General features: G+C 43.1%; 1 protein-coding gene across 1 annotated transcript in view; it reads left to right on the top strand.

The window, feature by feature from the left end:
• The first annotated feature begins 205 nt into the window (after window positions 1-205).
• LOC115146749 (meiotic nuclear division protein 1 homolog) overlaps window positions 206-24237 on the top strand; it is a 45637-nt gene continuing 21605 nt past the window's right edge. Inside the window, exons 1-4 of the mRNA XM_029688802.2 lie at window positions 206-245; window positions 19988-20136; window positions 21499-21573; window positions 23562-23676. Of these exons, the coding sequence (XP_029544662.1) occupies window positions 206-245; window positions 19988-20136; window positions 21499-21573; window positions 23562-23676 (379 nt within the window). The remainder of the gene's footprint in view (window positions 246-19987; window positions 20137-21498; window positions 21574-23561; window positions 23677-24237) is intronic.

The raw sequence follows: 24237 nt of genomic DNA, 5'->3' as shown, positions 1-24237 counted from the left end.
GCTTACGTGTACCGTTCAGGCTACGCTAGCTCTTTTAAGTCTTGTGTTTTCTTCTGAGACTAACTCTTCTTCTACGCCTATTTAGTGTGTGGGCACTTCCTTCCCAATGTCTGTACTGGATTACAGGTATTATTCTCTAAAATATACTTTCCCCCTAAATGATCAGTTACCAGTTCTGGCCATTAAAGGCAAAGGTCCAGGACCTATGGTCGGCCTGCTGGTGATGGAGGTCCAAAGAGAAGAGGGTAAGAGATAGGGGAGCAGAACTGTTATAGTCCTGCTAGGTCACATGGTATTACCCCTAGGTGTCGAGCCATTTGTACGACCCATTGTCTTGGGGGGAGAAAATCTAAAGTTGGTTAAGCTCAATTCAACATTGTTTTATACATTGTTCAACATATCAAATTCAAACGACATGGCTACAAAAAAATAAAAATAAATAAAACAGCTATAGGATAGAGTAGATCAGGAACAATAACTTTCAGACAGCGTTGAAAGTTGAGTGTTTCAAGCCTCCAACAGGTGGAGTAACAATCAAGATGGAACCACATGGCTTGAACAGAGAAAAGGAGGTCAATGGGGGATGAGCAGGTCCTCCGAAGGCTGGCAGGCAGACAGCACAGTTCACTCTCCATTGAAGGCATCTCACTGGCGTCTTGTCAGTGCTTGAAACACTCAACTTTCAACGCTGTCTGAAAATTATTGTTCCTGATCTACTCTATCCTATAGCTGTTTTATTTATTTTTATTTTTGGAACTCTGGGAACCACTGCTTCAAAGTCTACCGTTACCTGCAGTAGCCCTCGCACACTTAGTGCACACACACACACACACCATCCTCAGTACGGAGTAAATGGGTAGATTTGCACTTCCCCCACTAATTCAATCCCTCTCTCTAACCTTTCACCCTGACGTGTGCCTCTGTAGCCTCCTTCGTAACCTCTGACCTTTAAGCTTGTCCTCTACTGACCCGCTGGAGTTCACAAATACCCTGTATTTCCTCAGAAACCTTTTCAACTGTAGGCCATGGGGAAGAGGAAGAAGAGAAGGAGAATTGGTGATGTGATGTAGGTGGGAGGGAGGGACTATGATTGAGATCTCCGTGGATTGGAGGATGGAGATTTATTCGACTAGTTTCTGTCCCTGCCCCTAATGTGATATACAGAAGTAGTAGGGTGAAGTTGCCCCTAGAGATGCTGGTCTTGGGTCAGTTTAGCATTTTCCCCACCAATAGTTTAGGTTTCAGATTGGTGGTGTGGAAGCTGATCCTAGATCTGAACTTAGGGGAAACTTCACCCCAGAGCTGATATACATCCCTTGTGTTAAAGTTTCCCTTGTTGGGACGATGAGAAATGATAACTGGGTATCATGGTTAGGTTGGACCAATTCTTCCTTTCGTTATTTATTGTTGTGACGTGGCACTTGATGTAAAACTGGAAATGAAGGTTTATCATGCAAGTATGGAGGTTGTTGCTAATATTAGTCGACAGTCAATGTGTATGGAAGTGAGATTGAAAGGAAGTAAAAATTTAAAATAAAGTGCCCGGACATTTACATTTACATTTAAGTCATTTAGCAGACGCTCTTATCCAGAGCGACTTACAAATTGGTGCGTTCACCTTAAGACATCCAGTGGAACAGCCACTTTACAATAGTGCATCTAAATCTTAAGACATCCTATCCAGGTATTCCTGAAAGAACGGAAGGTGGTGATTGCCTGTCCTGATCAGAGCCTGGAGGTACAGTTTTGAGGCTGCGCGGGAACTGTACCCCTCACAGCAGGCCGTGGATGGCAAGGGCACAGAGCCATGAGGTCTTCACAGCTCCGTAGGCAAGCACCATGGTCTTGTAGCGGATGCGAGCTTCAACTGGAAGCCAGTGGAGAGAGCGGAGGAGCGGGGTGACGTGAGAGAACTTGGGAAGGTTGAACACCAGACGGGCTGCGGCGTTCTGGATGAGTTGTAGGGTTTAATGGCACAGGCAGGGAGCCCAGCCAACAGCGAGTTGCAGTAATCCAGACGGGAGATGACAAGTGCCTGGATTAGGACCTGCGCTGCTTCCTGTGTGAGGCAGGGTCGTACTCTGCGGATGTTGTAGAGCATGAACCTACAAGAACGGGCCACCGCCTTGATGTTAGTTGAGAACGACAGGGTGTTGTCCAGGATCACGCCAAGGTTCTTAGCGCTCTGGGAGGAGGACACAATGGAGTTGTCAACCGTGATGGCGAGATCATGGAATGGGCAGTCCTTCCCCGGGAGGAAGAGCAGCTCCGTCTTGCCGAGGTTCAGCTTGAGGTGGTGATCCGTCATCCACACTGATATGTCTGCCAGACATGCAGAGATGCGTTTCGCCACCTGGTCATCAGAAGGGGGAAAGGAGAAGATTAATTGTGTGTCGTCTGCATAGCAATGATAGGAGAGACCATGTGAGGTTATGACAGAGCCAAGTGACTTGGTGTATAGCGAGAATAGGAGAGGGCCTAGAACAGAGCCCTGGGGACGCCAGTGGTGAGAGCGCGTGGTGAGGAGACAGATTCTCGCCACGCCACCTGGTAGGAGCGACCTGTCAGGTAGGACGCAATCCAAGCGTGGGCCGCGCCGGAGATGCCCAACTCGGAGAGGGTGGAGAGGAGGATCTGATGGTTCACAGTATCGAAGGCAGCCGATAGGTCTAGAAGGATGAGAGCAGAGGAGAGAGAGTTAGCTTTAGCAGTGCGGAGGGCCTCCGTGATACAGAGAAGAGCAGTCTCAGTTGAATGACTAGTCTTGAAACCTGACTGATTTGGATCAAGAAGGTCATTCTGAGAGAGATAGCGGGAGAGCTGGCCAAGGACGGCACGTTCAAGAGTTTTGGAGAGAAAAGAAAGAAGGGATACTGGTCTGTAGTTGTTGACATCGGAGGGATCGAGTGTAGGTTTTTTCAGAAGGGGTGCAACTCTCGCTCTCTTGAAGACAGAAGGGACGTAGCCAGCGGTCAGGGATGAGTTGATGAGCGAGGTGAGGTAAGGGAGAAGGTCTCCGGAAATGGTCTGGAGAAGAGAGGAGGGAATAGGGTCAAGCGGGCAGGTTGTTGGGCGGCCGGCCGTCACAAGACGCGAGATTTCATCTGGAGAGAGAGGGGAGAAAGAGGTCAGAGCACAGGGTAGGGCAGTGTGAGCAGAACCAGCAGTGTCGTTTGACTTAGCAAACGAGGATCGGATGTCGTCGACCTTCTTTTCAAAATGGTTGACGAAGTCATCTGCAGAGAGGGAGGAGGGGGGGGGAGGGGGAGGAGGATTCAGGAGGGAGGAGAAGGTGGCAAAGAGCTTCCTAGGGTTAGAGGCAGATGCTTGGAATTTAGAGTGGTAGAAAGTGGCTTTAGCAGCAGAGACAGAAGAGGAAAATGTAGAGAGGAGGGAGTGAAAGGATGCCAGGTCCGCAGGGAGGCGAGTTTTCCTCCATTTCCGCTCGGCTGCCCGGAGCCCTGTTCTGGACAAAAATATGTCTCATTCCCCAATTTTAATGAATTAGATTGTTTCACTTTCTTGGCATCCATGATTATTATTTGGCATCAATGATCACCACAAAGTAATCTCTGGCTAAAGTAGCTTCTAGTCAAATGTTCTCAGTGAAAATGAGTTCTCTACCCACCTCACCTTCAATTTCATACATATAGGACCTCAAATATATCAGGGTATTTTTAAAGCATGGTATTTATAACAAGTGCATGCAACGCTGTCCAAAAACCTTTCCACAAACATTTGTAAATCATTCACCAACATCTGTTTGTCAAAGATTGCAGACATCTGCAGGAAGCTATCTAAGTTTGGTATCAGATGACACATTTTGTGACACTGCCCAATTGTTACATTCTGCTTAGGAGATAGTTCTTCGTGGGAGTGTTTTTTTCAATCTACACACCACCACTTGATATTTACATATATTAACAATAAGGAATTCACATACTGCTCAATGTATGATATAGTATCTTATCTCCTCTAGTGGTTTTACACTTCTTCTCTTCCACAATAATAACAGACTAGGTATTGTTGCTCAATGCAAAAGAGTGCGTGTGTGTGCGCACGTACGCGTGGTGTAAAATACAATAAGTGACAATTAACATTAAACTCTTTATGATACAACTTATGATGGCTCAAAGCATTCTGGGATGTTTAGTTCACTTTCAATGAGTCCTGGAAATTAAAAATGTAGTTATACAACGACGAGACGGCCTACAGGGAGGAGGTGAGGGCCCTCGGAGTGTGGTGTCAGGAAAATAACCTCACACTCAACGTCAACAAAACTAAGGAGATGATTGTGGACTTCAGGAAACAGCAGAGGGAACACCCCCCTATCCACATCGATTGAACAGTAGTGGAGAGGGTAGTAAGTTTTAAGTTCCTCGGCATACACATCACAGACAAACTGAATTGGTCCACTCACACAGACAGCATCGTGAAGAAGGCGCAGCAGCGCCTCTTCAACCTCAGGAGGCTGAAGAAATTCGGCTTGTCACCAAAAGCACTCACAAACTTCTACAGATGCACAATCGAGAGCATCCTGGCGGGCTGTATCACCGCCTGGTACGGCAACTGCTCCGCCCACAACCGTAAGGCTCTCCAGAGGGTAGTGAGGTCTGCACAACGCATCACCGGGGGCAAACTACCTATAGTCAATCACCATAATCCTGCCCCTCCAGGACACCTACACCACCCGATGTGACAGGAAGGCCATAAAGATCATCAAGGACAACAACCACCCGAGCCACTGCCTGTTCACCCCGCTATCATCCAGAAGGCGAGGTCAGTACAGGTGCATCAAACCTGGGACCGAGAGACTGAAAAACAGCTTCTATCTCAAGGCCATCAGACTGTTAAACAGCAACCACTAACATTGAGTGGCTGCTGCCAACACACTGACTCAACTCCAGCCACTTTAATAATGGGAATTGATGGGAAATGATGTAAAATATATCACTAGCCACTTTAAACAATGCTACCTAATATAATGTTTACATACCCTACATTATTCATCTCATATGTATACGTATATACTGTACTCTATATCATCTACTGCATCCTTATGTAATACATGTATCACTAGCCACTTTAACTATGCCACTTGGTTTACATACTCATCTCATATGTATATACTGTACTCGATACCATCTACTGTATCTTGCCTATGCTGCTCTGTACCATCACTCATTCATATATCTTTATGTACATATTCTTTATCCCCTTACACTGTGTATAAGACAGTAGTTTTGGAATTGTTAGTTAGATTACTTGTTGGTTATTACTGCATTGTCGGAACTAGAAGCACAAGCATTTCGCTACACTCGCATTAACATCTGCTAACCATGTGTAACATTTGATTTGGTATTCTTGCTACTCTGCACTGTAGGTCATTGTAGAGCTGTTAGAAACAATAACGACAATATTGAAACTGATATTACAAACCTGTCATCTCTTACCTCCCATCCTCAATTGTTGTGCCCTTTTGTCTGTTGCCACAACTATTGATAGTACTCAGGTGTAGTATTCTGAAACTGTAGCTGACACTGTAATAGTTTATCTAAAAAACATACAATAGCTTAATCTGTGTGAATAAATTGCGCTCTGTTCAAATGGGTAATTAGCCTACATCTTAATAGGTTCAGCCTTAAAAAATGCTCTCCTTATCTTTTTTTTCTTTCTTCATTCGTCTGTTTTGATCAATTTAGATTAGAAAGCACTTGAATCAATTCATTACTTTCAAGTACATAGTTTCAGGCAGCCATTTTGTATTTGTGCTTAAAAAAAAATGTGTCCTCGTGAATGTTGATACCCTGATGGCAAATGGAAGAATTGCCCAAATTCTGTATGTTTAGCTCTCAGTAATGCAGCAAGTGTGATATGCAATTTGAACATTTTTGTACAGAAACTACATTTTAGTGGCATTACAATGACTGTGCTGTTCCATTCCACCCCCAAAATGTGTATGTAAAACATTTTTGAAAATTGTGTATTGTTGCAAGTGTTATGAATGTCATACATTCCAACTTTACACAACACCCTGTTAAAAATTGCAGTGCTATGCCCTTTCACTGTATCTGAATATTCATATTTAAAGTCAGATTTCCCAAAGCCCTAATATGCTTGCAGTGTGTTAAAACATTTCCTCAAGTCTGACCATTCCATAATTTATGTTTATTTGCTCTTTGTGTACAGCACAGAAATAAAGTATTGCATTCCTGAACTAAGTGTTCTGTGAATCCACTTCTATGAATGAGAAAGAAATAGCCTGTAGATTAGAAACTTCAATGAAGAAACACTTATGTAATCAAGAAGGCATTAATAACCAACAAAGCTATTTCTGTAGACTTTTCTTGCAACCTCTGGTAAAATCTTGTCATTGGGGAATTGTCCAGTCGGAAGAATCCTAACCTTTTATTTATATTCCATTCACACACTCCTGGTACAAAGACACTTTGCTATTACTTTAGAGCAGTGGTTCCCAAACTTTTTATCGTCCCATACCCACTTCACACATTCAACCTCCAGTTCCAGCACCAGGGTCAGCGCACTCTCAAATGTTTTTTTTTTGCCATCATTGTAAGCCTGCGACACACACTATACATTTATTAAACATAAGGATGAGTGCGTTGTCGTCACAACCCGGCTCGTGGGAAGTGACAAAGAGCTCTTATAGGACCAGGGCACAAATAATAATAATCAATATTTTTTTATCTTTATTTAACCATCTTACATATAAAACCTTATTTCTTCATTGAAAATGGTGAACTCACCACATTGTTAGGGCGGAGACATGAGCATCTCAATTTTGTTCTTGAAAGATTTAATTAAGGACTGCTTCTTCTGGGGAGTACCAATATGGCCGAACGGTGGCTTCAAAGCCTATCATTGGCCAATACATAGCAACAGAAATCCAGGGTTATATACATCATTGGCAGTGGTGAAGTGCAGGGTGACCCAAACTTGGTCCTGGTGCACGTTTTGATTTTTGCCCTACCACAACACTATCTATCTGATTCAAATAATCAAAGCTTGATGATGAGTTTGTTATTTCAATCAGCTGTGTAGTGCAAGGGGAAAAAAGCTAAATGTGCACCCAGGGGGGACCCGGGACAGAGCTTGGGACAGAGCTTGGGAAACACTGGGTAGTGGAGGGTCAACTCACCTTTTTTAACACCATGCCATTTTTTAAACACCAAACCGGACAAGCCCGTGCGCATCGTATGCGCGAGCCTCGCAAAATATATTTACCCAGACACAGATCAACGAGCATCTGCGTTGCCAGGCGCTAATAGGCTGACCACACCGCCCGCGTTGCAAAATAAATTTAAAAATCTATGTTATTCAATTATTGCACCACACTGCTTGTGCACGTCAATGAGCGTCTGCGTTACCAAGGGCTAAAAATTGAAGTCCTTTCTATTTCTGACGCAGATCGCGGTGCAAGTTCTGCCTTTCCCCATCTCCTCATTGGTTTATAGAAGCAGGTACCCAAGTGCCATCTCCTCATTGGTTATACCCACATGGGTGATTGAAAGACAAACTGTGTTGCCGGTCGGTGTAGTAATACTATTAAAGTTTAGATGTCAATCACCATATATGTTGAAAGATGAAAAAGCCTGGAAGGAGAAGAGATGACTAGAAACGATTCAGTTGACAGTTTTATGTGCGGATTAGTTGTCGGAGTAGAGGACCTTGTGCATTCCAGGTAAAATAACAACTCAATGTTAATATCCCAGGACAGATTAGCTAGCAACAGCAAGCTAGCTAAATAGGACAAATTAGCTAGCAACTGCAAGCTTACTAGCTAAATTGCCAAAAATGTTTAATGCTTTTCGACCTGTTCCCGAATTAATTCAGAGTTTGTTTTGATATTTTATCCTGCATGTCATGATCGAGTTTGGTGTAGGGGGACCAAATAAATGTATGCACAAAGGCGCACGCCCGCAGTCGGTTTGGGTTCAGTGTAACATGCGTGCGCGAGCTTTGCAAAATAAATTTAGAAATCGGTTATTCAATTATTGCATCCACACTGCTGGAGCGTCTGGAGCGTGCCAACGAACGTCTGCGTTGCTAAGGGCTAACATAGAAATCAATTATATTTCTGACGCAGATAGCACTACAAGTCCTGCCTCTCCCATCTCCTCATTGGTTTATGCAGGTACCCACGTGCCATTTCCTCATTGGTTATACCCACGTGGGTGACTGAAAGACTAGGTCAGGGGCCGTAATGTGCCTAATTTATTAAATTTGCCAATCGCAATATAAAGTCAAGAGAAGAAAAAGCCTGGAAGGAAGAGAGATGACTACAAACGATTCGGTTGACAGTTTTATGTGTGGATTAATTGTCGGAGTAGAGCACCTTGTGCATTTCAGGTGAAATAACTCAATATGTATATCCCAGGACAAATTAGCAACAGCAAGCTGTCTATCTAAATAGGACAAATTAGCTAGCTAAATTGCCATAATGTTTAATGGTTTTCAACCTGTCCCCAAATTAATATAATTGGTTGAGTTTGTTTTGATATTTCAACATGTGTGATCGCGTTTGGTGTGGGGGACAAAATCAATTTGGCACTTGGGCATAGCACCCACCTTATGCAGAAAATGCATTGAAAGAATAGGGAGCGTTCACCGCGACCTGCGATCAGAGTTTACTCGCCACCTTTTTTCCCCACCACTACATCACTGATCATAACCATAGTCAGTCCCTCCAGGATTTTGCAACATTTTGGGAATTTCTGCAGCCAAAAATGCTTAATTTTTGCTGCAGTTTTTCTGAATTTAATTTAGCTTATTTTTTTAAATATTTTTTTTTCATGTTAATTTCACAAAGCAACAAAAGTCACATGTGATTTTAAGCAGAATACATCATACAAAAACAATTACAAACATCTAAAGTGCTCGATTCGGTTTATTTTCCTGAACAAACAGCTCTGTCATAATCCACTCACATACCTCTCCATCAGGCTTGGGGCTTGCTATCAACACGAGATGCATCTCCATTTCCTACTGACTCTCTCTCTCTTAAAAAACCCCAAATAGATTCAAAGCTGATCAATCACTTTCAATTTGAGGATCGATATTTCTTTCAAATAAGTTGTCTTCAAAATTCTTGATTGTGATTTTTCTTTTTTCTGAAAGGGTCGTAAGGGAGATAAAGAAGAGAACACGGAAAAATAGAGTTGTGGTTGATTGTTATTACATTTCTAAAAAATCCAGAAAGATTGTGCCTTCGTGATCCCTATTAAGTTTAAAACGGCAATGCTGACTAATTGCACTCAGCGCCTTGAGCAGCGCTCTCCATTGACAGACTGGGGAGAGCAGAGTGCCGACCACTCTACTAAAGCCAAGGTTAGCGGAGTAAAAGTTTGAGGAAAACACCACTCAACTTGATTCTTTCAGCGTTTGCCAGTCTTCCCTGCTACCACTTCAGTCATGGTGATCTGCCGCTGCTGTGGGAACTGTTCTAACATTCTCATATGCTTTGCTGATTTGAAGTGACTGTTGATTGTCGAGTTTCTATAGTTTCCAAAAACATTTGGAAATGGTTTTGCTCTGTCGTTTAGCTGTTATTTTTGTTGGTAAATGAGATTGATTTCTGTTCATTGTCAGCCAACAATAATCACCCATCTTCGCCGTGAATACGCTGACAGGCCAGGGGGAAAAACTTTGTTGACGTGTGGTTGGATTGGGCCATTTTCCACGGTAACAGTGCAGTAATTGGTCAAAATTACGAACTCGCTTTTGATTGGACCCTTTTATGCGCTGACAGTGCGGGAATTGGTCAAAATTGCAAGCTCTCGCATAATTTGCGCGGTTTGGTTGATTTTTGCTGTAGCTCTCCTAAAGTGACAACAGATGGCGCCAGGATATGAGAGGTGAGTTTAATATCCCGTTCCCCCTTCCCTTGTTGACAACCCTTGAACTACCGCGGGAAACTCATTGCTTGCACTGTATCACTGAAGCCGGAGAAACTCAGTCTGTGAAAGTTATTTACATTGCAAAATGGTAAGTTAGTTAGACCTTTTTACAGTCAACACCCTTGCTCCCAGTCAACTGCACACTGGCTAAATGGCATATCTAGATAGCCCGTTGAAGAAGCTTTGCTTGAACTCTAGCTAATGTCAACCCCACCTCTGTTTTGGTAAATGGCTGAGGGATGGGGATGGAGAGATAATTTATATTTATGTTTGATCCGAAATTGTGATCAGATGCTTCGTATGGAAGGTATGACGCAATTTGTGGAGGCTTGAAGAGGGCAAATCAAGCTCTGTACCACATCGCCGTGTACCCCTACATTTTTGTTATACTGTGTAGGGCTCAGAATTGACATGATTGGTTAACTGTAGGTGGGGACCGGAGGTCCAGTATAAACCAAACTCACTTCCTTAACAACTTCCTGTGCAATAGCTCGGCTCCGCTAAGCGCAAGAAGTATGAAAATCCTGAAATCTGCATAGGTAGCATCTCACTAAATGCTGAATGGCCGCTTCAGACGTCGGATGCAAGGACTGACCATTCATGAGATAAACATAGTTTTATCCATGTTTTAAGGCTAGACATTCTTTTTACAGTTATATTTGTGGTTATGATGGGGTATGACAGTTGAACTTAGATTATCAATTTTGAAAGTCAATGTATGTACCAATTACAGATTGCCACATTATAATTGACTTATTTTGTTTCTTCTGTATTTTTGTCTTGCAGTCCAAAAAAAAGGTCTCAGTCTTGAGGAGAAGAGGACTCGCATGATGGAGATTTTCTTCGAGACAGTGAGTTAAAAGGGTAGTTCACCAAAATTACATATTGGTGTCTTTGCTAATTGGTTCCATAATGTGAATGGGATTTGTACCACAAATTCTTAAACTTTAGCATGTGGAAACAGTACCAGGGAAACTAAACCAATGCATGAATTGCTAGGGACCCCAAGGGGTGCACGTTTCTGTTTTTCCCTAGCGCTACACAGCTGATTTAAATAATCAACCAATCATCAATCTTTGGTCATTTGAATTAGTTGTGTAGTGTTATGGCAAAATTGCTGGCCTGCAGGGTAAGGAAACCAATGTAACTTTGGTGAACTTTCCCTTTAATAATTTGACACTTACGTGTATTTCATAACACAAATGCCGTTTCACTTCAAGCTGGGTATGGAGGTCCAAGAGTGTCCATGGAGAGTAGCAAGATTGTGGGAGTTTTGAGTCAGTTGTTGAAACCGAGGACTGGTTCTGTGTCACAGTTAGAAAGCTGCCTCGGATGCCAGGATTGGCTATGACACCTGAGCTAAAGTAAACAGACCAAACATAGCACCTTGAGCGTGCCTCCATCTCTCTCTCACACACACACACACATTGGCTCTCCCTCTAGTGTGAAACAACCTCGGACATGTTGGGGCAGGGAACGTTTGATCATGAGTTATAGGCCTATACCGGTTTTTGATATCCTTTAACGTTTTCCATGCCCTCTTTGATTTGAAGCAAAACCAATAAATGTCGGTTTTCACTGTCTTTCCAAGAAACAACAAACTACAATCTAAGCTAGATGCCCTCAATCTCACACAAATTATCAAGGAACCTACCAGGTACAACCCCAAATCCGTAAACATGAACACCGTGATAGATATCATCCTGACCAAATTGCCCTCTAAATACACCTCTGCTGTTTTCAACCAGGATCTCAGCGATCACTGCCTCATTGCCTGCATCCGTTATGGGTCCGCTGTCAAACGACCACCCCTCATCACTGTCAAACGCTCCCTAAAACACTTCAGCGAGCAGGCCTTCCTAATCGACTTGGCCCAGGTATCCTGGAAGGATATTGACCTCATCCCGTCAGTAGAGGATGCCTGGTTGTACTTTTAAAAGTGCCTTCCTCACCATCTTAAATAAGCATGCCCCTTTTCAAAAAATGTTGAACTAAGAACAGATACAGCCCTTGGTTCACTCCAGACCTGACTGCCCTGACCAGCACAAAACATCCTGTGGCACAATCTACTAGCTTCGAATAGTCCCCGCGATATGACACTTTTCAGGGAAGTCAGGAATAAATATACACAGTCAGTTAGGAAAGCAAAGGCTAGCTTTTTCAAACAGAAATGTGCATCCTGCAGCACTAATTCCAAAACGTTTTGGGACACTAAAGTCCATGGCGAATAAGAGCACCTTCTCTCAGCTGCCCACTGCACTGAGGCTAGGAAACACTGTCACCACCGATAAATCCACTATAATCGAGAATTTCAATAAGTGTATCTCCACGGCTGGCCACGCTTTCCACCTGGCTACCCCAAACCCGGCCAACAGCTCTGCACCCCCCGCAGCAACTGGCCCAAGCCCCTCCCCCGCTTCTCCTTCACCCAAATCCAGACAGCTGATGTTCTGAAAGAGCTTCAAAATCTGGATCCCTACAAATCAGTTGGGCTAGACAATCTGGACCTTCTCTTCCTAAAATTATCCACTGCCATTGTCGCAACCCCTATTACTAGTCTGTTCAACCTCTCTTTCGTATCGTCTGAGATTCCTAAAGATTGGAAAGCGGTCGCGGTCAACCCCATCTTCAAATGGGGAGACATTCTAGACTCAAACTGTTAGACCTATATCCATCCTGCCCTGCCTTTCTAAAGTCTTCAAAAGCCAAGTGAACAAATAGATCACAGACCATTTCGAATCCCACCAAACCTTCTCCGGTTTCTGAGCTGGTCACGGGTGCACCTCAGCCACGCTCAAGGTCCTAAACGATATCATAACCACCATTGATAAAAAAAAAAAAAAAAAACAGTACTGCGAAGCCTTCTTCATCGACCTGGCCAAGGCTTTCGACTCTGTCAATCACCGCATTCTTATCGACAGACTCAACAGCCATGGTTTCTCTAATGAATGCCTCGCCTGGTTCACTAACTACTTCCCTGACAGAGTCCAGTGTGTCAAATCGGATTGCCTGTTTACGGACTTCTGGCAGTCTATGGGGGTGCCACAGGGTTCAATTCTCGGGCAGACTCTTTTCTCTGTATATATCAATGCTATCGCTCTTGCTGCGGGTGATTCTTTGATCCACCTCTACGCAGACGACACCATTCTGTATACATCTGGCCTTTCTTTGGACACTGGGTTAACAAACCTCCAAACGAGCTTCAATGCCATACAACACTCCTTCCGTGGCCTCCAACTGCTCTTAAGCGCTAGGAAAACTAAATGCATGCTTTTCAACCGAACCCTACCCGTACCCACCCACCCACCTAGCATCACTGCTCTGGACGGTTCTGACTTAGAATATGTGAACAACTACAAATACCTAGGTGTCTGGCTAGACTGTAAACCCTCCTTCCAGACTCATATTAAGCATCTCCAATCCAAAGTTAAAACTAGAATCACCTTCCTATTTCGGCACAAAGCCTCCTTCACTCATGCTGCTAAACATACCCTTGTAAAACGGACTATCCTACCGATCCTCGACTTCTTCGGCGATGTCATTTACAAAATAGCCTCCAACACTCTACTCAGCAAATTGGATGCAGTCTATCACAGTGCCATCTGTTTTGTCACCAAAGCCCCATATACTACCCACCATTGCGACCTGTTTTTCTCTTGTTGGCTGGTCTTCGCTACATTTTCGTTGCCAAACCCACTGGCTCCAGGTCATCTATAAGTCTTTGCTAGGTAAAGCCCCACCTTATCTCAGCACACTGGTCACCATAGGAGCACCCACCCGTAGCACGTGCTTCAGCAGGTATATTTCACTGGTTATCCCCAAAGTCAACACCTACTTTGGGCGCATTTCCTTCCAGTTCTCTGCTGCCAATGACTGGAACGAATTGCAAATATCACTGAAGTTGGAGACTTATATCTCCCTCACTATCTTCAAGCATCGGCTGTCAGAGCAGCTTACCGATCGCTGCAGCTGTACACAGCCCATCTGTAAATAGCCCATCCAACCAATTACCTACCTCATCCCCATATTTGTTTTCGTTTTTTTCATACTCTTTTGCACACCAGTATTTCTACTTGCACATCCTCATCTGCACATCTATCACTCGTGTTAATTGCTAAATTGTAATTACTTTGCCTCTATGGCCTATTTATTGCCTTACTACATTTGCACACACTGTATACAGACTTTCCATTGTGTTTTTGACTAGTTAAAAAAAAATCCAATGTGTAACTGTTGTTTTCGTCTCACTGCTTTGCTTTATCTTGGCCAGGTCGCAGTTGTAAATGAGAACTTGTTCTCAACTGGCCTACCTGTTTAAATAAAGGTGAAATAAATAAACAATTATTTAAAAAACAAAGAATGTTGACTCACTGAATGCATGCATTTGGCCTGTAGGGGTTATTTTCTCTTATGGCCCAGTTTCTAGAGTATTAGTTTAGGACAGGTTTGGCACCCTGTCTAACTTGCTCATACATAAAAAATTTAAAAATCTAATATATTACTATGGAGTTGTTTTTTTTGTCTCTCTCGCCAGAAAGAAGTGTTTCAGCTGAAGGACATAGATAAAATCGCCCCTAAGACTAAAGGAATAAGTGAGTAATGATTAATTGAGATGAACCAGATGGATCATTTTACAAGTGAAACCTGGGACTCGCAATTTATTTTCTATATAAAATAAAACTCAGCATTAAATAAAAAAATGTCCCTGCGGTGGCAAGGCATATGGATCCCAAATCTAAGACCAGTGTACTAAAATTTCCAGAGGTCTTTATTTCACCTCGTGAAGTTAAGTGTGTCCATGTTTTTGGGGCGAGCATTTTGCGTATGCCTGAAGTAGTTCTGTGTCATTTTCTGTGTCAACACTGAAAGTTGCCCTCATGCACCCATAACAACATAATGGTAAAATAGTCCCAACATCATCGTCTTGGAAACCGAGTCTAGCCCAAACCACTTTGATTCATCCCATATTTAGCCTGTAGTATGGAGTGGGACGACACTACTGCCAAAAGGCACTAACGTGTGTGTGTACAGGGAGAAAAACAATAGGGAAAAGCACATGTTTTAAGTGCTGGCCCCATAGAGAAACAGAGCTGTGCTGTTTTGGTACGTACCCAAACGGGACTTTATTTTCCTTTTCTTTTTTTACAGTGGACGTTACATTCATTTGGGGAAACTTGATCGGGCTGGCCGCAAATGATTAGAATCACATGTTTTTTAAAGGCCCTGCTCTGGCATCGTGATGTAGTTACGGGGGCTGGAGGGGGGGGGGTCTGTAAACTGCTGTGTTTAACAGTCACTTATCACACACAGCAGAGAGGGAAGGAGGGAGAGAATGAGAGGGGGACAGAGTGAGATCAGGAGCCCTCTTTGAATACGTTGAATATGCATCCATTCTTTTCTTTGATGTAGCCTGATCACTGATTTCAAATCATTGGATAAGCAAAACCAATGATTCAACTACATCGCTTTCCACCAATACAGCTATGTTATATCAGTGATTACTTGAGGGACAGGAGGGAATTATATACTTTCAAAAGGTCTCAGGAGAGAAATAGTGAGTGAGCGATGGAAGAGAGAAAGGCGGTGAGGCAAACGAGCAAGACCGAGACTAGCAAGTCCAGATGTGCCAGACTATCGAGAAATGTAAGCATGTTTGATACATGAGGCCCCTGAAATACTTGTTCCAGAGTTTGCTTAAACAGGGCCCATTAGCTTGATTCTCCCTGCTGCCCAACATCCTCCCAGTACTTAAAGGGGAAGTTCAGTGTTTTACATATACTGTACACAGTATATTGCTAAAGTTTGTAGTGGCTGTTTAGAGAAAACAAAACAATGGATTACAGTTTCTCCTGGCCATATACTACTTTCAGTATGTGGTGCCATCTACATTTTAAGTTGTAAAATACAGAATTTTTTCTATAACGCAGCTCGTTCCAAAACACACCAGATCAACTTTATTAGTGCTACGGCAGAGGAACAGAACAGTGCATGATGTGGGACTATCACATTTCACCAGCCGTCCTCGTTCCAGATGTTAGAACGTTCTATTACGCTTGGTGGTAAAGTTTCCCCTAGGTAGAGATCTAGGACCAGCTTGCCTTCCACAATCTATCCTTAACCATTGTGGGAAAAATGCTAAACTGACACAGAATCAGTTTCTAGGGGTAACTTCGTAAGCCCTCTATTACTCTCAGCTGATTTGGGACCAATTAAGAGAGGGAAGGAATACACAGGAGAGCCCTGGACTCTGTAAATTTAAATCAACGTTTTCCCTAATCGCTGTAAGAAATGTAAAGCGATTACGTGGCAGATGAGTGGACTAGGGCTGGTTCCTAAATTGCACCCTGTTCCTTATATAGTGTACTACTTTTAACCAGGGCCCATTAGCGCTTTGGTCTAAAGTAGTGCACTATATAGGTAATAGGATGCCAAATGGGATGCAGATTGATTCTGTTCTCGGTACATCTGGACCACAGAGTTGGAAGATTGAAGCTATATGAGCCTGGATAGTATAATGAGCTTTACTCGGTAATATGATGACTTGAAACAAATCCAGTTGTTTTGCTATGGAGTGTGAATGTACAGAGGCTTGCGAAAGTATTCACCCCCTTGGCATTTTTCCTATTTTGTTGCCTTACAACCTGGAATTAAAATAGATTTTTGGGGGGTTTGTGTCATTTGATTTATACAACATGCCTACCACTTTCAAGATGCAAAACATATTTTTTGTGAAACAAACAAATAAGACAAAAAAACATAACTATTCACCCCCCCCCCCCCCCCAAAGTCAATACTTTGTAGAGCCACCTTTTGCAGCAATTACAGCTGCAAGTCTCTTGGGGTATGTCTCTATAAGCTTGGCACATCTAGCCACTGGGATTTTTGCCCAAAACTGCTCCAACTTCTTCAAGTTGGATGGGTTCCGCTGGTGTACAGCAATCTTTAAGTCATACCACAGATGATCAATTGAATTGAGGTCTGGGCTTTGACTAGGCCATTCCAAGACATTTAAATGTTTCCCCTTAAACCACTCGAGTGTTGATTTAGCAGTATACTTAGGATCATTGTTCTGCTGGAAGGTGAACCTCTGTCCCAGTCTCAAATTTCTGGAAGACTGTAACAAGTTTCCCTCAAGAATTTCCCTGTATTTACCCCATCCATCATTCCTTCAATTCTGACCAGTTTTCCAGTCCCTACCGGTGAAAAAACATCCCCAGAGCATGATGCTGCCACCACCATGCTTCACTGTGGGGATGGTATTTTCGGGGTGAGGGGAGGTTTTGGGTTTGCGCCAGACATAGCGTTTTCCTTCATGGGCAAAACACTACATTTTAGTCTCATCTGACCCGAGTACCTTCTTCCATATGTTTGGGGAGTCTCCCACATGCCTTTTGGTGAACACCAAACGTGTTTGCTTATTTTTTTTCTTTAAGCAATGGCTTTTTCTGGCCACTCTTCCATAAAGCCCAGCTCTGTGGAGTGTGGTCCTTTGGGCAGATACTCCAATCTCCGCTGTGGAGCTTTGCAGCTCCTTCAGGGTTATTTTTGGTCTCTTTGTTGCCTCTCTGATTAATGTCCTCCTTGCCTGGTCTGTCAGTTTTGGTGGGCGGCCCTCTCTTGGCAGGTTTGTGGTGTCATATTCTTAAAACATTTTAATAATGGATTTAATGGTGCTCTGTAGGATGTTCAAAGTTTCTAATATTTTTTTATAACCCAACCCTGATCTGTACTTTTCCACAACTTTATCCCTGACCTGTTTGGAGAGCTCCTTGATCTTCATGGTGCCGCTTGCTTGGTGAACCCCTTACTTAGTGGTGTTGCAGACACTTTGGCCTTTCAGAACAGGTGTAAACAGTTTAAGTCGGAAGTTCACATACACCTTAGCCAAATACATTTAAACTCAGTTTTTCACAATTCCTGACATCTTAGGTCAGTTAGGATCCCTACTTTATTTTAAGAATGTGAAATGTCAGAATAATAGAGTGATTTATTTCAGCTTTTATTTCTTTCATCACAGTCCCAGTGGGTCAGAAGTTTACACTCAATTGGTATTTGATAGCGATGCCTTTAAATTGTTTAACTTATGTGTAACGTTTCGGGTAACTTTCCACAAGCTTCCCACAATAGGTTGGGTGAATTTTGGCCATTCCTCCTGACAGAGCTGGTGTAACTTAGTCAGGTTTGTAGGCCTCCTTGCTCGCACACGCTTTTTCAGTTCTGCCCATACATACATATAGAATTGAGGTCAGGGCTTTGTGATGGACAACAAAGTCAAGGTACTGGAATGGCCTTAAGCCATTTTGCCACAAGTTTGGAAGTATGCTTGGGGTCCATTTGGAAGACCCATTTGCGACCAAGCTTTAACTTCCATTTCTTGAAATGTTGCTTCAATATATCCACATTTTTTCTACCTCATGATGCCATCTATTTTGTGAAGTGCCCCAGACCCTCCTGCAGCAAAGCACCCCCACAACCTGATGCTGCCACCCCCGTGCTTCACGGTTGGGATGGTGTTCTTCAGTTTGCAAGCTTCCCCCCTTTTCCTCCAAACATAACAATGGTCATTATGGCCAAACAGTTCTATTTTTATTTCATCAGACCAGAGGATATTTCTCCAAAAAGTACGATCTTTGTCCCCATGTGCAGTTGCAAACTGTAGTCTGGCTTTTTTATGGTGATTTTTGAGCAGTGGCTTCTTCCTTGCTGAGCGGCCTTTCAGGTTATGTCGATATAGGACTCGTTTTTACTGTGGATATAGATACTTTTGTATATTCACAAGGTCCTTTGCTATTGTTCTGGGATTGATTTGCACTTTTCGCACCAAAGTACGTTCATCTCTATGAGACCGAGCGCGTCTCCTTCCTGAGCGGTATGACGGCTGCGTGGTCCCATGGTGTTTATACTGCCTGCTATTGTTTGTACAGGCATTTGGAAATTGCTCCCAAGGATGAACCAGACTTGTGGAGGTCAACAATTTGACCTGATTTGGCTGATTTCTTTTAATTCTCCCATGATGTCACGCAAAGAGGCACTGAGTTTGAAGGTAGGCCTTGAAATAGATCCACAGGTACACCTCCAATTGACTCAAATGATGTCAATTAGCCTATCAGAAGCTTCTAAAGCCATGACATCATTTCCTAGAATTTTCCAAGCTGTTTAAAGGCACAGTCAACTTAGTGTATGTAAACTTCTGACCAACTGGAATTGTGATATAGTGTCTAAGTGAAATAATCTGTCTGTAAACAATTGTTTGAACAATGACTTGTGTCATGCACAAAGTAGATGTCCTAACCGACTTGCCAAAACTATAGTTTGTTAAGAAGAAATTTGTGGAGTGGTTGAAAAATGAGTGTATGTAAACTTCCGACTTCAACTGTGTATACTGAGATCATGTGACAGATCATATGACACTTAAATTGCACACAGGTGGACTTTATTTGTGTAATTATGTGATTTCTGATGGTAATTGGTTGCACCAGATCTTGTTTAGGGGCTTCATAGCAAAGGGGGTGAGTACATATGCAAGCACCACTTTAGAATTTTTTGAAACAAGTAATTTTTTTCACCAATTTGGACTATTTTGTGTATGTCCATTACATGAAATCCAAATAAAAATCCATTTAAATTACAGGTTGTAATGCAACAAAATAGGAAAAACACCAAGGGGATGAATACTTTTGCAAAGCACTATCATTAGAATGTGCGAAATTGAGTCCCAGCTGGTGCACTTGACACTAGCAATGACAATGAGGTTACAAGAACCACATGTTTTGTTGTCCACTAATGACCAGGTTGAGAGAGGGGTACTGAGGTACAGTAACACATCCCCACTAAGTACACTTTCCTGCCACCCCAATCTCAATTCAGACATAGTGTACTTCCTAGGGAACAATTCACCTTTTTTTGTGATTCCTCACATCCTTTTCAATGTGTCATATTGGAGGAGATAGTCCAAGGTCCCTCCACTCTGACCTTTTTTCTAATGGGTTTTGAGAAGGTGAGGAGAGAGGATGCGACAAACCCAGGAAAGGTTAACTGAGAATGATCCCTTGCCTCTCTCCTGTCTGCAGCACCCATGTCAGTGAAGGAGGTTCCCCAGAGTCTGGTGGATGACAACATGGTGGACTGTGACAGAGTGGGCACCTCAGACTACTATTGGGCTTTCCCCAGCAAGGCCCTGCACGCCCGCAAGCGCAGGTTGGAGGAGCTGGACAAGCAGGTGATTTTAACGGGTGTATTGTGGCCTATGGCGGTCTAAGCCAATGCCTACAAAGCATACTGCTGCAGCAGGGGTTAGAATCTGACCCACTGCTACAGAAATTCTCTGTCTTCTATTTATCCTATCCAATAAACACAAAATATGTGTCTGGGACATCCCCCTCAATTGTGTGAGCTTCTCTGACACTGCGGGGTGGGGGATTTTCGTTTTCAATAGGGCAAAGTACACTGTCAACCCCCCCCCCCCATCTGACCTCTAACCTTAAGCTAATGCTGGGGGTCTACTGGCCTCTCCGCCCCTCCAGTTTTAACAGCTTGCTAGACTCTTTATCGAGTTCACGCTGGCGATTAATGTGGTTCTTATTACAGAAGATCACAGGCCTATAGACCTCACCACCTAGGTTGTCCCAAATGGCCCCCGATTCTCGATGTAGTGCAATATTTTTTACCAGGGCACGTAGGGTAATTTAGTTATGTGCCCTGGTAAAAAGTATTGCACTACATAGAGAATAGGGGGGGGGGGGCATTTGGGATGCTGCCCTTATCTGCATAGTCTCAAGCCCACAGACAGACCGGCGCATTTCCTGTCCCAAATGCGTTATCTGTTCTTAACTGTACTCTGATTTCTGTAGCTAGCACACCAAGCAGGCACACTTGTTTGCAGTAAAGCGTATGCTTTCACTGTAAGTGGGAGGTAAAGGAATTACTACAACATTCCCTGTGTAGTGCACTATTTTTGACCAGGACCCATAGGGAGACAGGGCCAATGTGTAAGAATACTAACCAGTGCAGAATAATTTTGGCTCATAGTTCTTTGCCATGACTTTTGATTGAGTGAGAAATATTATAGCTGCCTGCCTCTTGCCTTCTGTTACCATGGGGATGACCGAGTTGAGGAGTATCTAGATTTTCATACCGGCAACAGGTAGTTTGATCCAGGAGGGGATTGAATGTCGCTGCTGTAACCAAGAAGCTTGATCTTGACATCTAGCCTCTTAGTTAACAAACCAAATGCAAGCTGGAGCACTGAGCTCGATATAATTTATTTGACATATCTTAGCTTTCTTATAGTTCTACTTAACTGAGTAGTACGCACCCCCGCAGTTATTGAAAATCATACCGTTGGTATTTCAAAATATACATTATAAACGGTATACCGCCTAATGGCAGCTGTTTCATGCACACACGATTAAGAATTTGATAATGTGCTGTGTATGATTTAGTTATGTGCACGATTATTTAGTTCATATTTATGTGTGTGTGATGCATAGTTAAATGTGTGAAATTGAAGTTCAAGCCCACAAAACACAACATTGATGTGAAAATTAAATGTGTTAATTCTAAATATATTTTCTAGCCATAGCATACCGAGGAGAAACAAAGGAAGATGTCTCTGCAGCAGGCTGTCGACAAATCAAAAGTAGGACGTGAAGAAACCGTAAGTACATTTACGCACACATGCCAGCCTTAAAGGCCGGCCATTTTATTGTCCTTCATTTTATCACTGAATTTATCACTGTCTCACAGCAAGACTTAATGATGAGTGATTTGTTTATCTGCAATAATTTAGAGATTTTTTTTCTATTGTAAGATATAAGGACTAGAATCCACACCTAAGGGGGGTTGGGGTGTGTATTTTGTTGCATATACAGTGCATTTGGAAAGTATTCAGACCCCTTGACTTTTTCCACATTTACATGGCAGCCTTATTCTAAAATGTATTAAATTGTTGTTCCCCCTCATAAATCTACACTCAATACCAATAAGGACAAGGCAAAAACAGGTTTTTAGAAATGTTTGCTGATTTATTTAGAATAAAAAATGGATAGGGAGCGTTGCTGCACAGCTATTTTCAGGTCTCTCCAGAGATGTTCAAGTCCGTGCTCTGGCTGGGCCACTCAAGGACATTCTGAGACTTGTCTCGAAGCCACTCCTGCGTTGTCTTGGCTGTGTGCTTAGGGTCGTTGTCCTGTTGGAAGGTGAACCTTCGCCCCAGTATGAGGTCCTGAGCGACTGGAGCAGGTTTTCATCATGGATCTCTCTGTACTTTGCTCCGTTCATCTTTCCCTCGATCCTGACTAGTCTCCCAGTCCCCGCCGCTGAAAAACATCCCCACAGCATGATGCTGACACCACCAGGTTTCACAGTAGGGATGGTTTCCGGTTTCCTCCAGACGTGACGCTTGGCATTCAGAACAAAGAGTTCATTCTTTGTTTCATATCAGACCAGAGAATCTTGTTTCTCATGCTCTGAGAGTCTTTAGGTGCATTTTGGAAAACTCCAAGCGGGCTATCATGTGCCTTTTTTTACTGGTGGAGTGCTGCAGAGACTGTTGTCCTTCTGGAAGGTTCTCCCGTCTCCACAGAGGAATTCTGGAGCTCTGTCAGTGACCATCGGGTTCTTGGTCACCTCCCTGATCAAGACCCTTCTCCCCCGATTGCTCAGTTTGGCCGGGCGGCTAGCTCTAGGAAGAGTCTTGGTGGTTCTAAACTTCTTCCATTTAAGAATGATTGAGGCCGCTGTGTTCTTCGGGACCTTCAATGCTGTAGAAATGTTTTGGTCCTTCCCCAGATCTGTGCCTAGACACAATCATGTCTCGGAGCTCTACGAAAAAGTAATCTCTCCTCCTTCCAGGCTTTTTCTTCTTTGAACTTATATGGTGATTGGCATCTAAACATTCATAGTATTACCACGACGACTGACAACACAGTTCGTCTTTCAATCACCATAACCAATGAGGAGATGGCACGTGGGTACATGCTTCTATAAACCAACGAGGAGGCAAGACGCACCGCGATCTTTGTCAGAAATAGAAAGGATTTTTATTTTGTATTTTTTTTTAGCCCTTGACAACGCAGACGTTTGTTGATGCACACGAGCAGTGTGGGTGCAATAAATGAATAATATAGATTTCCACATTTATTTTACGACGCGAGCGCACCCAACGCGAGCGGTGTAGGCAGGGTATTAGTGATGTGGGAGATCAATAGTTACATTTTGGGATATTATTTTTGACCATGTATTATTTTTGACCATGTATTGTTTTGACTATCGCAATATTATTTTTGCGGTAGTTGGCTGTAACTCCTTCCTTCATAGCTTGTTCTCAATCTTTTTAAATGGGGAGCCAATTTTGTTTTCAACACATTTCCCTGACTGATCAAATATAATTTTCTTTTGTCTCTCTGTAGCAGACATGGTGAGCAGTATGTTTGGAACATCGAATCGCAAACAAATCAGTATCGAATCGCAATACATATTGAATTGTGAGAATTGCAATCCGTATCATATCGGCATCTAAGTATGGTGATAATATCGTATCGGGAGATCCCTGGCAATTCCCTGCCCTAATGTGTTTGCACACTTAGTGTGTGTGTGTCTGTCTTTTGGGTTTTCACCTCTGTGTGTGTGTGTCCACCTTCAAAGGAGGAGCGGGCCACTCTTCTAAAGGAACTGCAGGCTCTGAGGGAGAAGAGGAGTCATCTGAAGGCAAAGCTGGAGAAGTACAGGGAGTGTGACCCGGAAGTGATCGAGGAGATGAGTGAGTACCCTGTAACCAGCCTCTGAAAAACATGGAGGCTGCGTCTCAATAATCTGACCTTTTTCCTTAAGTGTGCACTCGTTCACTACTCACCACAAATTTACAAGCATTGGATTGGTGTAGGAATGAGCTAGAGGGAGTTAACACCATTTTCTTCTACCAGTCATTTCCATGAAGGGAAGTGAACACTTCAGGAACAATGATTAGGAGAATCATTGGGATACACCTGGAAATACACCCAGATGTCCCTCCAAATGTCAGGCGCTAACTTTAAAAAAAATCCATACTCCTTCTGGTTCTCGAGAAAGAGGCTATTTAGTATTTTATATGTCATATCAACAATGAGTCCTGCTTCAACCACAAGCTCATTTGACTGGATTTTGAACCTTGCCCTCATTTTGTCTATCTTCAAACCTTTGCCATTGTTGAAGCCTCCCCATTCAAATTCAGTTTGGATCTTATTAATAAAAGGAGGGAATCCAATGAAACACCAGGTGCCTAGTCTGGACAGATGGCTCAATCCACAGCTGTCCATCAGGCAGGTGGAAGCCTGGACAGCAT

Source organism: Oncorhynchus nerka, linkage group LG18 (genome assembly GCF_034236695.1).
Source record: "Oncorhynchus nerka isolate Pitt River linkage group LG18, Oner_Uvic_2.0, whole genome shotgun sequence".
Taxonomy (NCBI): domain Eukaryota; kingdom Metazoa; phylum Chordata; class Actinopteri; order Salmoniformes; family Salmonidae; genus Oncorhynchus; species Oncorhynchus nerka.
Note: the sequence above shows the minus strand (reverse complement) of the source record. Positions and strands in the feature narration are given on the sequence as shown.